General features: G+C 38.7%; 1 protein-coding gene across 1 annotated transcript; it reads right to left on the bottom strand.

Moving 5' to 3' along the window:
• Nucleotides 1-331: 331 nt before the first annotated feature.
• LOC117430599 (claudin-4-like) lies at nucleotides 332-12,999 on the bottom strand. Its single transcript, XM_034050826.3, has 2 exons — nucleotides 12,373-12,999; nucleotides 332-2,726 (listed from the first exon to the last, which is right to left on the bottom strand). The coding sequence occupies exons 1-2, from the start codon at nucleotides 12,858-12,860 to the stop codon at nucleotides 2,072-2,074; spliced, it is 1,143 nt and encodes a 380-aa protein (XP_033906717.2). The 5' UTR covers nucleotides 12,861-12,999; the 3' UTR covers nucleotides 332-2,071.
• Between the last annotated feature and the right edge of the window lie 3,609 nt (nucleotides 13,000-16,608).

The raw sequence follows: 16,608 nt of genomic DNA, 5'->3' as shown, positions 1-16,608 counted from the left end.
CTTGGGGGGGTGACAAATGAGGTTCCTTCTTAAATTTCTGTTGATTTTGAATTGGTCCAATTCCTGAATGTTCTTTGTTTCAGTTTGAAACAAAGAACTTTAAAAACAGTAAAATTCCCAGGACGGTTTGTAGTTTTAATGATCTGTTGTGATGAATAGAGTCCCGTATCCTATTTGCACATAAACATGGGCGCAATATTTCAAATTCGTCTAATTCATATTTCTAAATGTTTCATGTTTTATTTTTACACTGAACACACTTGTGGGGCACTGTGTTGCTGCTGTGTGATGTGCACTGTTATGATAGTTATTTGAAAGTAAAAACATCAAGTCAGTTATATATTTTTATTATTATTTAAAACAAACAGTGCTGCAGGAGAGCTCCTTGTGAAAAGCGAGGCAAATATTGGATACATTACATAGTCCCATCTGTACACAAAGGCACACAAGTCCCTTGGCATCCAGTGACAACTTCCACACGAGGATCCTCTCCAATCTCTGAATGCTGCAACTTGTGAGAAGACATAGATACAATGGGGCTTTGTACATACACACAACAGGACATTATAATACACACAGCATACAGCGGGTTCATAATCCTCATTCACCAGCGATATATCCGTACTCTAAGAAAGATGTGCTCTTAAAGGGTGCATGAGGACCTGAGATGGATTTACCAGTGAGCAGGAGGATGATGGGAAATGTAGTTCTGAGAGGTCCATGCGGATATATGGGAAGCCATCATGAGGCAGGGAATGCAATTTAAAAGTTTAAAAAAGTGGTAAAAATGTAAAAAAAAAAAAATAATTTAAACAATACACACACCTTACATAAACAGTTGTAGCAACACGTGGGAACATGTAACTCAATCAAATAAAAAGGTCCTTATGTACCCTTTAATAGAGACGCTGTTCATTGTAAACAAAGAAATGCACAAACCATATAGCATGTTCTTGAAAATATCAAACAAATGTATGGAACAATGAAGAACAACATCAATCTATAATGCAGTGCCTTTCCTTTACAGAGCAATAAACAATGGTTCTTAGATTCAGGTGAAAATACAGATGTGTCTCGTTGTCCTCTGTTTAAATCTCAAATCTTAATGCTAAAATGTTGGGGCAGTTTCTGCATCTTCACAATATCTGCAAAGAGTAAAATGACACCTCCTCAGATTTGAAGTGTTGTTTGGGTCTCTGTTACTCACATTGTCACTAACAAAGAAACCGTTTAGAATGTATTTCTATATTCAAACTGAATTACAAAATGATTCAATGCAGTTCATGCTGTCCATGCTGTCCACTTAAAAAGGATTTCAGCTACCATGTCTTTCCTCAGAGCAAACGTTCTTTTTGGATATTTTCAGGTGTTATTTTAATGATTTGTACCTTAAGGCTTCCCTTTCATTTCATGCACATTCTTGCAGCAATGAAACATTAACCCCTATGAAATTATATCAGTTTATCAATAACAAAAGAAAACTGTAAATTATTATTTAATTTTGTAAAATACACTTTTTTTCATATGTAGCTGCGGTTCATTTGCACACAGAAATCACTAAACAATAACATTGAAAGAGAACATTCTTCAGGTAATTTTTGTTTGTTTGTTTGTTTGTTAAATACATGCGACAAATAAACAAAACAAAAGACAAATGAACCTACTCGCTCCTTGACAGCCATTATCAGAGAACTGGTATGGTTCTGGTAGCTAAGCTTTACAATTTACACTTGCAACTAACTTGCTAGAATATAAAAACAAGCGACACAAAATGGTCAAATACTGGCCAATTGAAATGGGAAATCAATAACCAGTACCTCCAATAGGGATCATTAAGGTCCAGTGGAAAAAACCACCTTTGACACCAGTAGATCTTCAGAGCACCCCAAACCACAAGCTCTATGAAATCTACAGGGGGCTACAGACTGAAAAGAAAACACACAAAAACACCAGCAACAGAAAACAGTACCTTCATTGCGGAGTCTCTTCCATTTGTCCATTTAAACACTTTTTTTTTTTTTATAACAGCAGGTATGATAGAGGAGCTTCAAAGCAAAGCCGGTTTTGAGGTTTAGACATAGTCTTTCTTGTCATAGCCACTGGGTGGGTTGGATCTGGCAGCAGAATAAACCATTCTCGATGGGGCATATTTATTTTCCCGAGGTGGACAGGAGCAGCAGAGAAGGGCCCCGCCTAGGATCAGGAGAACTGCTGCAGTCCATCCACTATACAAAGAGGAGCCAAAATCCCTTCTTTGGGCATCAGTGAGCAAAGGGTTGTAGAAGTCCCTGACGATGGTGTTGGCAGACCAGGAGACTGGGATAAGCTGCATGACCCCAGCAATAATGAACAAGACCCCCGATATGATCATGACCTTAGCTTTGCTCCCCTCGTCCTCAATGCAGGTGGTGCACCTGGCCCCGACGATGGAGATCAAGATGGCCAAGAGTGCCAGAATGATAGAGATGACGGTCAAGGCTCGGGCTGCCTGGAGATCCTGGGGGAGAGCCAGCATGGCGTCGTAGATCTTGCACTGCATCTGCCCGGTGCTCTGCACCACACAGTTCATCCAGAGTCCCTCCCAGATGGTCTGAGATGTCACAATGTTGTTGCCGATGAAAGAGGTCACTCTCCACATGGGCAGTGCACAGGTGATGATGGCAGCTATCCACCCGAACACACACAGGGCCAACCCCAGAAACTCTAACCCTGCGGACATGCTTATCCTTTTTTTTTGTTCTACGCTGTGGGTGTAAGGATTGGTGATGCCTGGAACAAAGCACCTTGAATTGCCAGTTTAAATCTCGTATGCAGGCACTGTGGAGCAAAATGTGTTTCTTTATTGTGCAGGTAGAGGGTGGAGTCATTAAGGAGGTTACATCATGTGTTGGGAGGGCTGAAGCTCTACAGTTGTGAAGCTTTGCTCTCCTTTTACACAGCGATGCCTGAAAGGTGTGGCTAGACTCAGTGCTAGCTGGGTTCTCAGAATGCTACTACATGTGGAAATAGACATGCTGTATACAGAACTAGTTATCAGTTACACCAATTATTTATTTATTACTGACTACATGATTTGTATAATCCGCCTTCATATTTTTAGACACAGCATTGATAACACATGTTTATTTATTAACACAGTATAAAGATAGTAGATGCAAAACTTTATATAGAGTGCGCTTTTGTTGTTTCTGATCTGTACACGTATTTGGTAATAAATAGTGAAGGTTTCTTACATGGTAAAGTACAGTGCATGCAAGAAGATGCTGAAGAGTATAGCTGGCATATTGAAGAAGATAAGAAATACAGTTCAATGAAGATTAACTTCTTCCTGACAAATGTGCTGTAAATGATCAATCCCTTTATATCTATTCACACTAATAACAACCTTTCTGTAGTGTTCTGTTAAGTGTTCTTGTATATCTCAAAGCTATACAAGTAGTGTTAAACACAGAAGTCCACACATTAATTTAACAGACTGAAGACAGATTTAAGACGGATTTAAGAACTGAAATGTAATGCTTGAGCATATGATATAGTATAAATAACTGAGAACATTGGGGGGGGGGGGGGGGGGAGTAGACGTTGCACAATTTGCATAGGAGATCACAAGATTTACCCACAGTAATAACCTGTGCACCTGCATGCAAAAAAAACATTTTGTAATAGTTGGTAACAATAGTGCAGGTAGTTTAAGTATTTTCAGCATTTACTTTTTAACATTTTGTTTTTATTAACCCTTTAGCTGTGGAGCAGCATGTCAGTTAATCTGTATGTTTAAAGACATGCAGGCAAGCATGAAGCACACCTACATCTGTATCCCGATTCTGACTCGCTTACCAAATCTGAAGCTGCACTTTGATCCTGTTTTTTTATGTTATTGTTAATCCCTACTGTCCCACACATCATTTGCCATCACTTGATATGATAATTATTTCTAATATTTTATCAACTATGTAATTTATGGAGAACACTGATGTGGCTTTTTGCCTTCAAATTCATGTGCAGCAATGTTCATTTCAATAATTTCAGATAGTTTCTCCGCCACACTAAAGTAAATAATTATTACTTCATAATAATGATAATTACTCCATACCGCTGTTTTCATGTTGCACTGCTAAGGTCTTCTCTCGCTGATCAATGAATGAGCACTGACACAAAATGGGCGGAGATTTGTGACTCATGCCAAAATGAAATCTGATCAGAATGAAAGCTCGGCCAATCAACATGCAGTGATTAAACTGACGTTAATGGTGGCCAATAGCAGCAAAAAGAAACAGAAACAGTGTGAGGAAACAGAATGCAAGCAGCACAAACTGTGCTGAATGAAAGCGCATTTGAGAAACGCTGCGCTAGTGGACTGTGTGAGTGGATGGAATGCATCCGCGTTGGATGAAAAGCAGATTAAATAAGTCCCGGTACCCAGTACTGGCATCAAAATGAGTCCCGGTACAAAGTACCAGTGAGTACCGGCAGAATTTCACCCCTCGTTGTAGTTATATTAATAAAATATATGTCTCTCTCAAATACCACAATGTTAATTTAAAAACATCTTCAACATACATAACGTTGAGTACCTTCAATCTGCTTATTTCCTATTTGAAGGGCTGGTGATGGCAATTCTAATCTCATCCAATGACAATGGACTCCAGTAGTTATAAAATCAATATGGAAACCAGGTAATAAACTGCACACTCTCATAATGTTGTTTTGAAGATTATTGTTTGACATTTTAACTGATTATTATTATTATTATTATTATTATTATTATTATTATTATTATTATTATTATTATTATTATTAATTTATTTATTTACTTATTTCTTAGCAGATGCCCTTATCCAGGGCGACTTACAGTCGTAAACAGATACATTTCAAACTGATCATTATATGTATCCCTCATCAGCGCACTTGGGGTATAGTTCTTGCTGCCATTTTTTTTTTCTTTTTTCATTTCTAATAATTTACTCCTAGGCCTTTGTCAGAAACTATGTCTGCAATGTTCTTACAGAAATTGTGGATCAAAATTCAAACTTTTTATGAATTAATTTGTATTGGGTCCAAGATATTCTGCCTAGTTCTGCACAGTTTTCAATGTGCCCTGATTAGGGTTAAGGTCACATTCTAAGCATATATTTGTTTTATTATTTAGATATTTCACCATCCTTGAGTCACTATAAAGGACTCTCCCAAGAGAGTCTTATTTACAGACAGAAATCCACTACAGAGACCCCAATGTCTCTGCGTGCACAATTTGGGATCCAGCCTCTCACAGGTACTTGAGGACCAATGGATGTTTGACGTTCTTTAAAGCTCTCATGTTCTCCAGTGTGTGTGTGAGAGTCATAGACTCTCAGTGGAGCAGTGTCCTTGTTTTCTCAACAAAGAACTTCACTATGTCTGTCTCTCTTTGATCTTTTTTTAATAGTCCTTCGATCACTCAGTTTTTGGATGGCCTCCCACTGTGTTCTTATCACAAACTGTACAATAGCCTGCTGAGAACCCTACAGATCCAACTCCCACAAGCAGCACTCTGTGTCATTCTGGAAGTTTCAAAGAGATCAATAATATTATTTGCTGTCTGCTTATGTGTTTACAGCATATATATATATATATATATATATATATATATATATATATATATACACACACACAGTACTGTGAAAAAGTTTTAGGCAGGTGTGAAAAAATGCTGTAAAGTAAGAATGCTTTCAAAAATAGACATGTTAATAGTTTATATTTATCAATTAACAAAATGCAAAGTGAGTGAACAGAAAAAAAATCTACATCAAATCAATATTTGGTGTGACCACCCTTTGCCTTCAAAACAGCATCAATTCTTCTAGGTACACTTGCACACAGTTTTTGAAGGAACTCGGCAGGTAGGTTGGCCCAAACATCTTGGAGAACTAACCACAGTTCTTCTGTGGATTTAGGCAGCCTCAGTTGCTTCTCTCTCTTCATGTAATCCCAGACAGACTCGATGATGTTGAGATCAGGGCTCTGTGGGGGCCATACCATCACTTCCAGGACTCCTTGTTCTTCTTTACGTTGAAGATAGTTCTTGATGACTTTCGATGTATGTTTGGGGTCGTTGTCATGCTGCAGAATAAATTTGGGGCCAATCAGATGCCTCCCTGATGGTATTGCATGATGGATAAGTATCTGCCTGTACTTCTCAGCATTGAGGAGACCATTAATTCTGACCAAATCCCCAACTCCATTTGCAGAAATGCAGCCCCAAACTTGCAAGGAACCTCCACCATGCTTCACTGTTGCCTGCAGACACTCATTCGTGTACCGCTCTCCAGCCCTTCGTCGAACAAACTGCCTTCAGCTACAGCCAAATATTTCAGATTTTGACTCATCAGTCCAGAGCACCTGCTGCCATTTTTCTGCACCCCAGTTCCTGTGTTTTCGTGCATAGTTGAGTCTCCGGACAGTAGATGGGTGTACCAGGGTCCCACTGTTTTCTGCCAATTCTGAGCTGATGGCACTGCTGGACATCTTCCGATTGCGAAGGGAAGTAAGCATGATGTGTCTTTCATCTGCTGCAGTAAGTTTCCTTGGCCGACCACTGCGTCTACGGTCCTCAACGTTGCCCGTTTCTTTGTGCTTCTTCAAAAGAGCTTGGACAGCACATCTGCAAACCCCTGTCTGCCTTGATATTTCTGCCTGGGAGAGACCTTGCTGATGCAGTATAACTACCTTGTGTCTTTTTGCTGTGCTCAGTCTTGCCATGGTGTATGACTTTTGACAGTAAACTGTCTTCAGCAACCTCACCTTGTTAGCGGAGTTTGGCTGTTCCTCACTCAGTTTTATTCCTCCCACACAGCTGTTTCTGTTTCAGTTAATGATTGTGTTTCAACCTACATATTGAATTGATGATCATTAGCACCTGTTTGGTATAACTGTTTAATCATACACCTGACTATATGCCTACAAAATCCCTGACTTTGTGCAAGTGTACCTAGAAGAATTGATGCTGTTTTGAAGGTAAAGGGTGGTGTGACAAAGTGCCCGCCCCTGTGTGTATTTTGTGTGTTATGTGTTGTATGTTGCGTGCGTGTGTTAATGTTGGTGTATAGTCATTGGTACACGGGATATAAATGGGTGTGTGCAGCACGAGTATTTAAATTGTATAATTATATTTAGGCACGGGATTGCACTTCACGTGCATTTAAAGTATAGTATGTGAGCACGGGGTTGCACAGAATTAATTCACGTGATGGGATTCAAGTGAATAATTAATTAGTAATTGAATCCCAGCACAACAGTATATATAGATGCACGTTTGACTCACTCGGGGTTGGGTGTTCGGTGAGTGGAGAACTGGAGAGAGAGAAGGAGAAAGTAAAATAGAGTAAATTAAATTGATAGTTGTTTTCACTCACCTTGTTTGTTCGTTTGTCTGTTCATTGTTTAGTCCGTTTTGTTTATATATTTATTTTGGCGTAAGTGCCGTGTCCTGTTTTGTGTTTGTGTTTGTTTGTTCAACCTTTTTATTTTCTGTTCTGTTTATTAAATGCTGAGTGAAACCATTCGCTCAGCTCCACCAAACCACACCTCTCTGTCGTTTTATTTCCTGGCTCTGGTCTGACACCACCCACTCCGGCCGTCTTTGTGACAGGTGGTCACACCAAATATGGATTTGATTTAGATTTTTCTTCTGTTCACTCACTTTGCATTTAGTTAATTGATAAATATAATCTATTAACATGTCTATTTTTGAAAGCATTCTTACTTTACAGTATTTTTTCACACCTGCCTAAAACTTTTCACAGTACTGTATATATATATAGTACCTTGAAGCTAAATTATTCAAATAAAACCAGACTGAATGTGTTAGGTCAAGGAGTTATTTAGTTTTTAACTGCCAGCCTGCAAAATTAAACGAGCCTAATGCGCTCACATTCAACTGAATGTGCGGACAACGTTTGATCCAAAATGGCAACAAATGTTCCTTACTTTACTGTTTCCATGAACCTTAACCCAAATGTGCTACATCTGTATTTGAAATTAGAAGAAAAAAAGTCAGAACATGAATGTTTTAAATTCCTAGAAACTGAAGAAGCGTAGCCATGCTTGTGTTGACAACACTGGTACAAACCTCCTCTGAATCCATTGGTAACCACGGGTTTAAAATATTGCTGTTGCCTAGTGCTTCTAGCTGGTTGCTGTGTCTATTTGGCAAATGTTTCAAATGCATAATTGTTTAAGCAAGTGCTTCTTCATCAGATATTCCGTTTTTTGACGTCTTGGTCCAATCAGAAATTTGATAGGTTAAAGGGCCATGTAAGTGCCATGTATTTATTTTTTACTGTATTTGTTTCTAAAAAGAAAAACACACTTTTAACATTTTGTGTATTACTAAGACAAAAACAGTGCTGTGTGCATCCCTCGTGTCTGTTCGGTTATCAAGGTGATATCATGTCTACGTCTTTTAAAATTAAATATTTATCATTTTAACATCTAATAAAAAGTAGTGTTGTGTATGATACAAGTGTACAAGCACAGAACCTAACAAGATTCTGTCTTTTTATTTGTTACCTGCATCGGAGTTGTATTGCTTAATGCTTGAACAAAATATCAGAGGAACATACATTATAGTTTATTTTTATGTTTTTTCTTTTTCTTTTTCATTTTGAGTAAATATCCAGCAATTTTTAGTACTGGGAATAATAACTAGAACATTAAAACAGGAACATATCGGGTTGTTTATTTACAGTATTGGTACAAACAAAATATTTTAAACTTGTTGAGACTTGGTTTGGTTGGGAGGAAGGGCAGCGAGTGATTGGCTGTGCCGGTCCTCAATCAGCAGGTGGGCGGGTCTCGACTGAGTGTCCGTCAGCATAAAAACATCCGGTGGGGATCGTTCTGGGCGACTGCAACGCCATGCTACACACAGGGGCATTCCGTACACTCAGGAGGAGACTGTCCGCTCTGCAGGAACTACAGCTACTCAACCCTTAAACTGCAACACGGTACTTGTGAAGGCAATGCCCAGCGAAGGCCGTATGGAGCAGCAGGAGTCGTCGTATGAATACCGGCTCATAAGTAGGTTAGTTTAGGGGATATTGATCCCAAGTAATGGATAGCGAGGGTTATGCAGTGTAGCAGGTTCCTGTAAGTAAGGCTCAGTGTGGCACCTTTGATTTGTAGTTTTTGTACTGTGTTTTATTTTGCCTTTAGTACAGTCTTCTGTATGTGTCCTCTGTGCGTTACCATTGCTGGTAGTGTCACATGACCTGTTTGTTTACTTTTTGTGTGTGAATAAGTCCTGCGCACCTGAGCTGCGATTCAACTCCAACTCCCATGTCTCTCTGCCTTGCATGTCAGTGGTTACCCACGCACGTGACGCGATACCCTGTCACAAAGATGCATGAGTTTTAAGTGCTGCACTTGCCTGCTTGCTGATTGCTGGGTAATGAAAACCGGAGAAATGAAAAGCGCTTGGTTTATTCTGTTAATCTGACCTTTGGTTAAGAAGCTGAATGCTTAAATTAGCATTACTGTACAATTCATGGGCAGCTCCCTGGATATTTCAGCAGGGGCTTCTGGCTTGTCTCAGCCAAGATACAGTTTCTAAAAAAGCCTTTCATATGTGCTTATCTATACACTTTCTGACTTCCTACATTTCATGAAAATAGAAATGACCACATGAGAACAGAATGTAAAGACTTTCAGGCATTTTATATACAGTATATAAAATGCCTGGCAACTTTATCAGGCCCTGTATCTAATACTAGATTGGGACACAACCATGACGTGGCACAGACTCCACAAGGGAGTGAGAGGTGTGGTGGATGGGTGCATTATTGTAAATAGTCCTCGACATCAGGGTACAAGTGCAGCATTTTTCAGTGGACTTGAGCCACAAAGATGCTTCAGTGAACTACAGCATTTGCTTGGCCTTCCAAAGTAATTAAGGGACCAGTAATTAGCAGGAAAACAATAGACTGGACCGAATAAAATACACAGGCAGTGTGTGTGTGTGCCTGTGCATGTGTGTGTGCGCGCGTGCGTGTGTGTGTGTGCGTGTGCGTGTGTGTGTGAGCGTGTGTGTGTGTTTGTAAATGTATATATAACACCTGTGGTTCACAGAAATGATTACCTTCAAAGCCTGTCTGTCTGCCTTTGTGCCCGCAAAGGTGGAATAATCCAGAATACTTCTGGGAATTGATTTCAGTTCCCAAACAAGTCAATTCAAAGAGACATATGTTTAAATGAATAACAATTGGTTTCATATCCTCACATGCTGGAGGGGTGACAAATGAGGTTCCTTCTTAAATTTCTGTTGATTTTGAATTGGTCTAATTCCTGAATGTTCTTTGTTTCAGTTTGAAACAAAGAACTTTAAAAACAGTAACATTCCTAGGATGGTTTGTAGTTTTAATGATCTGTTGAGATGAATAGAGCCCCGTATCCTATTTGCACATAAACACGGGCGCAATATTTCAAATTCGTCTAATTCATATTTCTAAATGTTTCATGTTTTATTTTTACACTGAACACACTTGTGGGACACTGTGTTGCTGCTGTGTGATGTGCACTGTTATGATAGTTATTTGAAAGTAAAAACATCAAGTCAATTATATATTTTTATTATTATTTAAAACAAACAGTGCTGCAGGAGCGCTCCTTGTGAAAAGCGAGGCAAATATTGGATACATTACATAGTCCCATCTGTACACAAAGGCACACAAGTCCCTTGGCAACTCCCACACGAGGATCCTCTCCAATCTCTGGAGAAAAATGTGCTCTTAAAGAGTGCATAAGGACTTGAGATGGATTTACCAGTGAGCATGAGGATGATGGGAAATGTAGTTCTGAGAGATCCATGCGGATATATGGGAAGCAATCTTGAGGCACAGAATGCAATTTAATAGTTTAAAAAAGTGGTAAAAATGCAAAAAAAAAAATAATTAAAACAATTCACACACCTTACGTAAACAGTTGTTGCAACACATGGGAACATGTAACTAAAAAGGTCCTTATGTACCCTTTAATAGAGACGCTGTTCATTGTAAACAAAGAAATGTACACTTAGAGTTAAAAGGAATGCACAAACTATATAGCATGTTCATGAAAATATCAAACAAATGTATGGAACAATGAAGAACAACATCAATCTATAATGCAGTGACTTTCCTTTACAGAGCAATGGTTCCTAGATTCAGGTGAAATTACAGATGTGTCTCGTTGTCCTCTGTTTAAATCTCAAATCTTAATGCTAAAATGTTGGGGCAGTTTCTGCATCTTCACAATATCTGCAAAGAGTAAAATGACACCTCCTCAGATTTGAAGTGTTGTTTGGGTCTCTGTTCTTATATTGTCACTAACAAAGAAACCGTTTAGAATGTATTTCTATATTCAAACTGAATTACAAAGTGATTCAATGCAGTTCATGCTGTCCATGCTGTCCACTTAAAAAGGATTTCAGCTACCATATCTTTCCTCAGAGCAAACGTTCTTTTTGGATATTTTCAGGTGTTATTTTAATGATTTGTACCTTAAGGCTTCCCTTTCATTTCATGCACATTCTTGCAGCAATGAAACATTAACCCCTATGAAATTATATCAGTTTATCAATAACAAAAGAAAACTGTAAATTATTATTTAATTTTGTAAAATACACTTTTTTTCATATGTAGCTGTGGTTCATTTGCACACAGAAATCACTAAACAATAACATTGAAAGAGAACATTCTTCAAATATTTTACCCAGGTAATTTTTTTTTGTTTGTTTGTTTGTTAAATACATGCGACAAATAAACAAAACAAAAGACAAATGAACCTACTCGCTCCTTGACAGCCATTATCAGAGAACTGGTATGGTTCTGGTAGCTAAGCTTTACAATTTACACTTGTAACTAACTTGCTAGAATATAAAAACAAGCGACACAAAATGGTCAAATACTGGCCAATTGAAATGGGAAATCAATAACCAGTACCTCCAATAGGGATCATTAAGGTCCAGTGGAAAAAACCACCTTTGACACCAGTAGATCTTCAGAGCACCCCAAACCACAAGCTCTATGAAATCTACAGGGGGCTACAGACTGAAAAGAAAACACACAAAAACACCAGCAACAGAAAACAGTACCTTCATTGCAGAGTCTCTTCCATTTGTCCATTTAAACACATTTTTTGTTTTGTTTTATAACAGCAGGTATGATAGAGGAGCTTCAAAGCAAAGCCGGTTTTGAGGTTTAGACATAGTCTTTCTTGTCATAACCACTGGGTGGGTTGGATCTGGCAGCAGAATAAGCCATTCTCGATGGGGCATATTTCTTTTCCCGAGGTGGACAGGAGCAGCAGAGAAGGGCCCCGCCTAGGATCAGGAGAACTGCTGCAGCCCATCCAATATACAAAGAGGAGCCAAGCTCCCTTCTTTGGGCATCAGTGAGCAAAGGGTTGTAGAAGTCCCTGACGATGGTGTTGGCAGACCAGGAGACTGGGATAAGCTGCATGACCCCAGCAATAATGAACAAGACTCCCGATATGATCATGACCTTAGCTTTGCTCCCCTCGTCCTCAATGCAGGTGGTGCACCTGGCCCCGACGATGGAGATCAAGATGGCCAAGAGTGCCAGAATGATAGAGATGACGGTCAAGGCTCGGGCTGCCTGGAGATCCTGGGGGAGAGCCAGCATGGAGTCGTAGATCTTGCACTGCATCTGCCCGGTGCTCTGCACCACACAGTTCATCCAGAGTCCCTCCCAGATGGTCTGAGATGTCACAATGTTGCTGCCGATGAAAGCGGTCACTCTCCACATGGGCAGTGCACAGGTGATGATGGCAGCTATCCACCCGAACACACACAGGGCCAACCCAAGAATCTCTAACCCTGCGGACATGCTTATCCTTTTTTTTTGTTCTGCGCTGTGGGTGTAAGGATTGGTGATGCCTGGAACAAAGCACCTTGAATTGCCAGTTTAAATCTCGTATGCAGGCACTGTGGAGCAAAATGTGTTTCTTTATTGTGCAGGTAGAGGGTGGAGTCATTAGGGAGGTTACATCATGTGCTGGGAGGGCTGAAGCTCTACAGTTGTGAAGCTTTGCTCTCCTTTTACACAGCGATGCCTGAAAGGTGTGGCTAGACTCAGTGCTAGCTGGGTTCTCAGAATGCTACTACATGTGGAAATAGACATGCTGTATACAGAACTAGTTATCAGTTACACCAATTATTTATTTATTACTGACTACATGATTTGTATAATCCGCCTTCATATTTTTAGACACAGCATTGATAACACATGTTTAATTATTTACACAGTACAGAGATATTAGATGCAAAACTTTATATAGAGTGCGCTTTTGTTGTTTCTGATCTGTACACGTATTTGTTAATAAATAGTGAAGGTTTCTTACATGGTAAAGTACAGTGCATGCAAGGAGATGCTGAAGAGTATAGCTGGCATATTGAAGAAGATAAGAAATACAGTTCAATGAAGATTAACTTCTTCCTGACAAATGTGCTGTAAATGATCCATCCCTTTATATCTATTCACACTAATAACAACCTTTCTGCAGTGTTCTGTTAAGTGTTCTTGTATATCTCAAAGCTATACAAGTAGTGTTAAACACAGAAGTCCGCACATTCATTTAACAGACTGAAGACAGATTTAAGACGGAATTAAGAATTTTATCTAACTGAAATGTAATGCTTGAGCATATGATATAGTATAAATAACACAGAACATTGGCAGTGTTTAATTCAAGTGGAAGGTGGTGACATTTGCTTTCGATTTTGCAATAGTCTTTTGCAATATATTTTCTTTTTGTGGGGGGAGTAGACGTTGCACAATTTGCATAGGAGATCACAAGATTTACCCACAGTAATAACCTGTGCACTGGCGTGAAAAAAAACAACATTTTATAATAGTTGGTAACAATGGCGCAGGTAGTTTAAGTATTTTCAGCATTTACTTTTTAACATTTTGTTTTTATTAACCCTTTAGCTGTGGAGCAGCATGTCAGTTAATCTGTATGTTTAAAGACATACAGGCAAGCATGAAGCACACCTACATCTGTATCCCGATTCTGACTCGCTTACCAAATCTGAAGCTGCACTTTGATCCTGTTTTTTTATGTTATTGTTAATCCCTACTGTCCCACACATCATTTGCCATCACTTGATATGATAATTATTTCCAATATTTTATCAACTATGTAATTTATGGAGAACACTGATGTGGCTTTTTGTATTCAAATTCATGTGCAGCAATGTTCATTTCGATTATTTCAGATAGTTTCTCCGCCACACTAAAGAAAATAATTATTACGTCATAATCATGATAATTACTCCACGCCACTGTTTTCACGTTGCACTGCTAAGGTCTTCTCTCGCTAATCAATGAATGAGCACTGACACAAAATGGGCAGAGATTTGTGACTCATGCCAAAATGAAATCTGATCAGAATGAAAGCTCGGCCAATCAACATGCAGTGATTAAACTGACGTTAATGGTGGCCAATAGCAGCAAACAGATACAGAAGCAGTGTGAGGAAACAGAATGCAAGCAGCACAAACTGTGCTGAATGAAAACGCATTTGAGAAACGCTGCGCTAGTGGACTGTGTGAGTGGATGGAATGCATCCGCGTTGGATGAAAAGCAGATTAAATAAGTCCCGGTACCCAGTACCGGCATCAAAATAAGTCCCGGTACAGAGTACCAGTGAGTACCGGCAGAATTTCACCCCTGGTTGTAGTTCTAATCTCATCCAATGACGGTGGACTCCAGTAGTTATAAAATCAATATGGAAACCAAGTAATAAACTGCACACTGTCATAATGTTGTTTTGAAGATTATTGTTTGACATTTTAACTGATTATTATTATTATTATTATTATTATTATTATTTATTTCTTAGCAGACGCTCTTATCCAGGGCGACTTACAGTCGTAAACAAATCCATTTCAAACTGATCATTATATTTATCCCTCATCAGCGCATTTCTTGCTGCCATTTTTTTTTCTTTTTTCATTTCTAATAATTTACTCCTAGGACTTTGTCAGAAACGATGTCTGCAATGTTCTTACAGAAATTGTGGATCAAAATTCAGACTTTTTATGAATTAATTTGTATTGGGTCCAAGATATTCTGCCTAGTTCTGCACAGTTTTCAATGTGCCCTGATTAGGGTTAAGGTCACATTCTAAGCATATATTTGTTTTATTATTTAGATATTTCACCATCCTTGAGTCACTATTATTATTATTATTATTATTATTATTTATTTCTTAGCAGACGCCCTTATCCAGGGCGACTCCACTATAAAGGACTCTCCCAAGAGAGTCTTATTTACAGACAGAAATCCACTACAGTGACCCCAATGTCTTTGCGTGCACAATTTGGGGTCCAGCCTCTCACAGGTACCTGAGGACCAATGGATGTTTGACGTTCTTTAAAGCTCTCATGTTCTCCAGTGTGTGTGTGAGAGTCATAGCCTCTCAGAGGAGCAGTGTCCTTGTTTTCTCAACAAAGAACGTCACTATGTCTGTCTTTCTTTGATCTTTTTTTAATGAGTCCTTTGATCACTCAGTTTTTGGATGACCTCCCACTGTGTTCTTATCACGAACTGTACAATAGCCTGCTGAGAACCCTACAGATCCAACTCCCACAAGCAGCACTCTGTGTCATTCTGGAAGTTTCAAAGAGATCAATAATATTATTTGCTGTCTGCTTATGTGTTTACAGCATATATAATATTTATATATATAGTACCGTGAAGCTAAATGATTCAAATAAAACCAGGCTGAATGTGTTAGGTCAAGGAAAACACATAACAGGAAGAGGAGTTTTTGTGGGAGTTATTTAGTTTTTAACTGTCAGCCTGCAAAATTAAACGAGCCTCATGCACTCACATTCAACTGAATGTGCAGACAACGTTTGATCCAAAATAACAACAAATGTTCCTTACTTTACTGTTTCCATGAACCTTAACCCAAACATGCTAGATCTATATTTAAAATTAGAAGAAGAAAAGTCAGAACATGAATGTTTTAAATTCCTAGAAACTGAAGAAGTGTAGCCATGCTTGTGTTGACAACACTGGTACAAACCTCCTCTGAATCCATTGGTAACCACGGGTTTAAAATATTGCTGTTGCCTAGTGCTTCTAGCTGGTTGCTGTGTCTATTTGGCAAATGTTTCAAATGCATAATTGTTTAAGCATAGTGCTTCTTCATCAGATATTCAGTTTTTTGACGTCTTGGTCCAATCAGAAATTTGATAGGTTAAAGGGCCATGTAAGTGCCATGTATTTATTTTTTACTGTATTTGTTTCTAAAAAGAAAAACACACTTTTAACATTTTGTGTGTTACTAAGACAAAAACTGTGCTGTGTGCATCCCTCGTGTCTGTTCGGTTATCAAGGTGATATCATGTCTACGTCTTTTAAAATTAAATATTAATCATTTTAACATCTAATAAAAAGTAGTGTTGTGTATGATACAAGTGTACAAGCACAGAACCTTTTGATGCATAACAAGATTCTGTCTTTTTATCTGTTACCTGCATCGGAGTTGTATTGCTTAATGCTTGAACAAAATATCAGAGGAACATACATTATAGTTTATTTTTATGTTTTTTCTTTTTCTTTT

This window comes from Acipenser ruthenus, chromosome 26 (assembly GCF_902713425.1).
Source record: "Acipenser ruthenus chromosome 26, fAciRut3.2 maternal haplotype, whole genome shotgun sequence".
Taxonomy (NCBI): domain Eukaryota; kingdom Metazoa; phylum Chordata; class Actinopteri; order Acipenseriformes; family Acipenseridae; genus Acipenser; species Acipenser ruthenus.
Note: the sequence above shows the minus strand (reverse complement) of the source record. Positions and strands in the feature narration are given on the sequence as shown.

Coding starts and splice junctions, on each gene's coding strand:
- LOC117430599 (XM_034050826.3), bottom strand. CDS start 12,860: ATGTCCGCAGGGTTAGAGATTCTTGGGTTGGCCCTGTGTGTGTTCGGG. Junction 2,727..12,372: donor AGGGAGCTTGGCTCCTCTTT/GTATATTGGATG, acceptor ACAAAAAAAAAG/GATAAGCATGTCCGCAGGGT.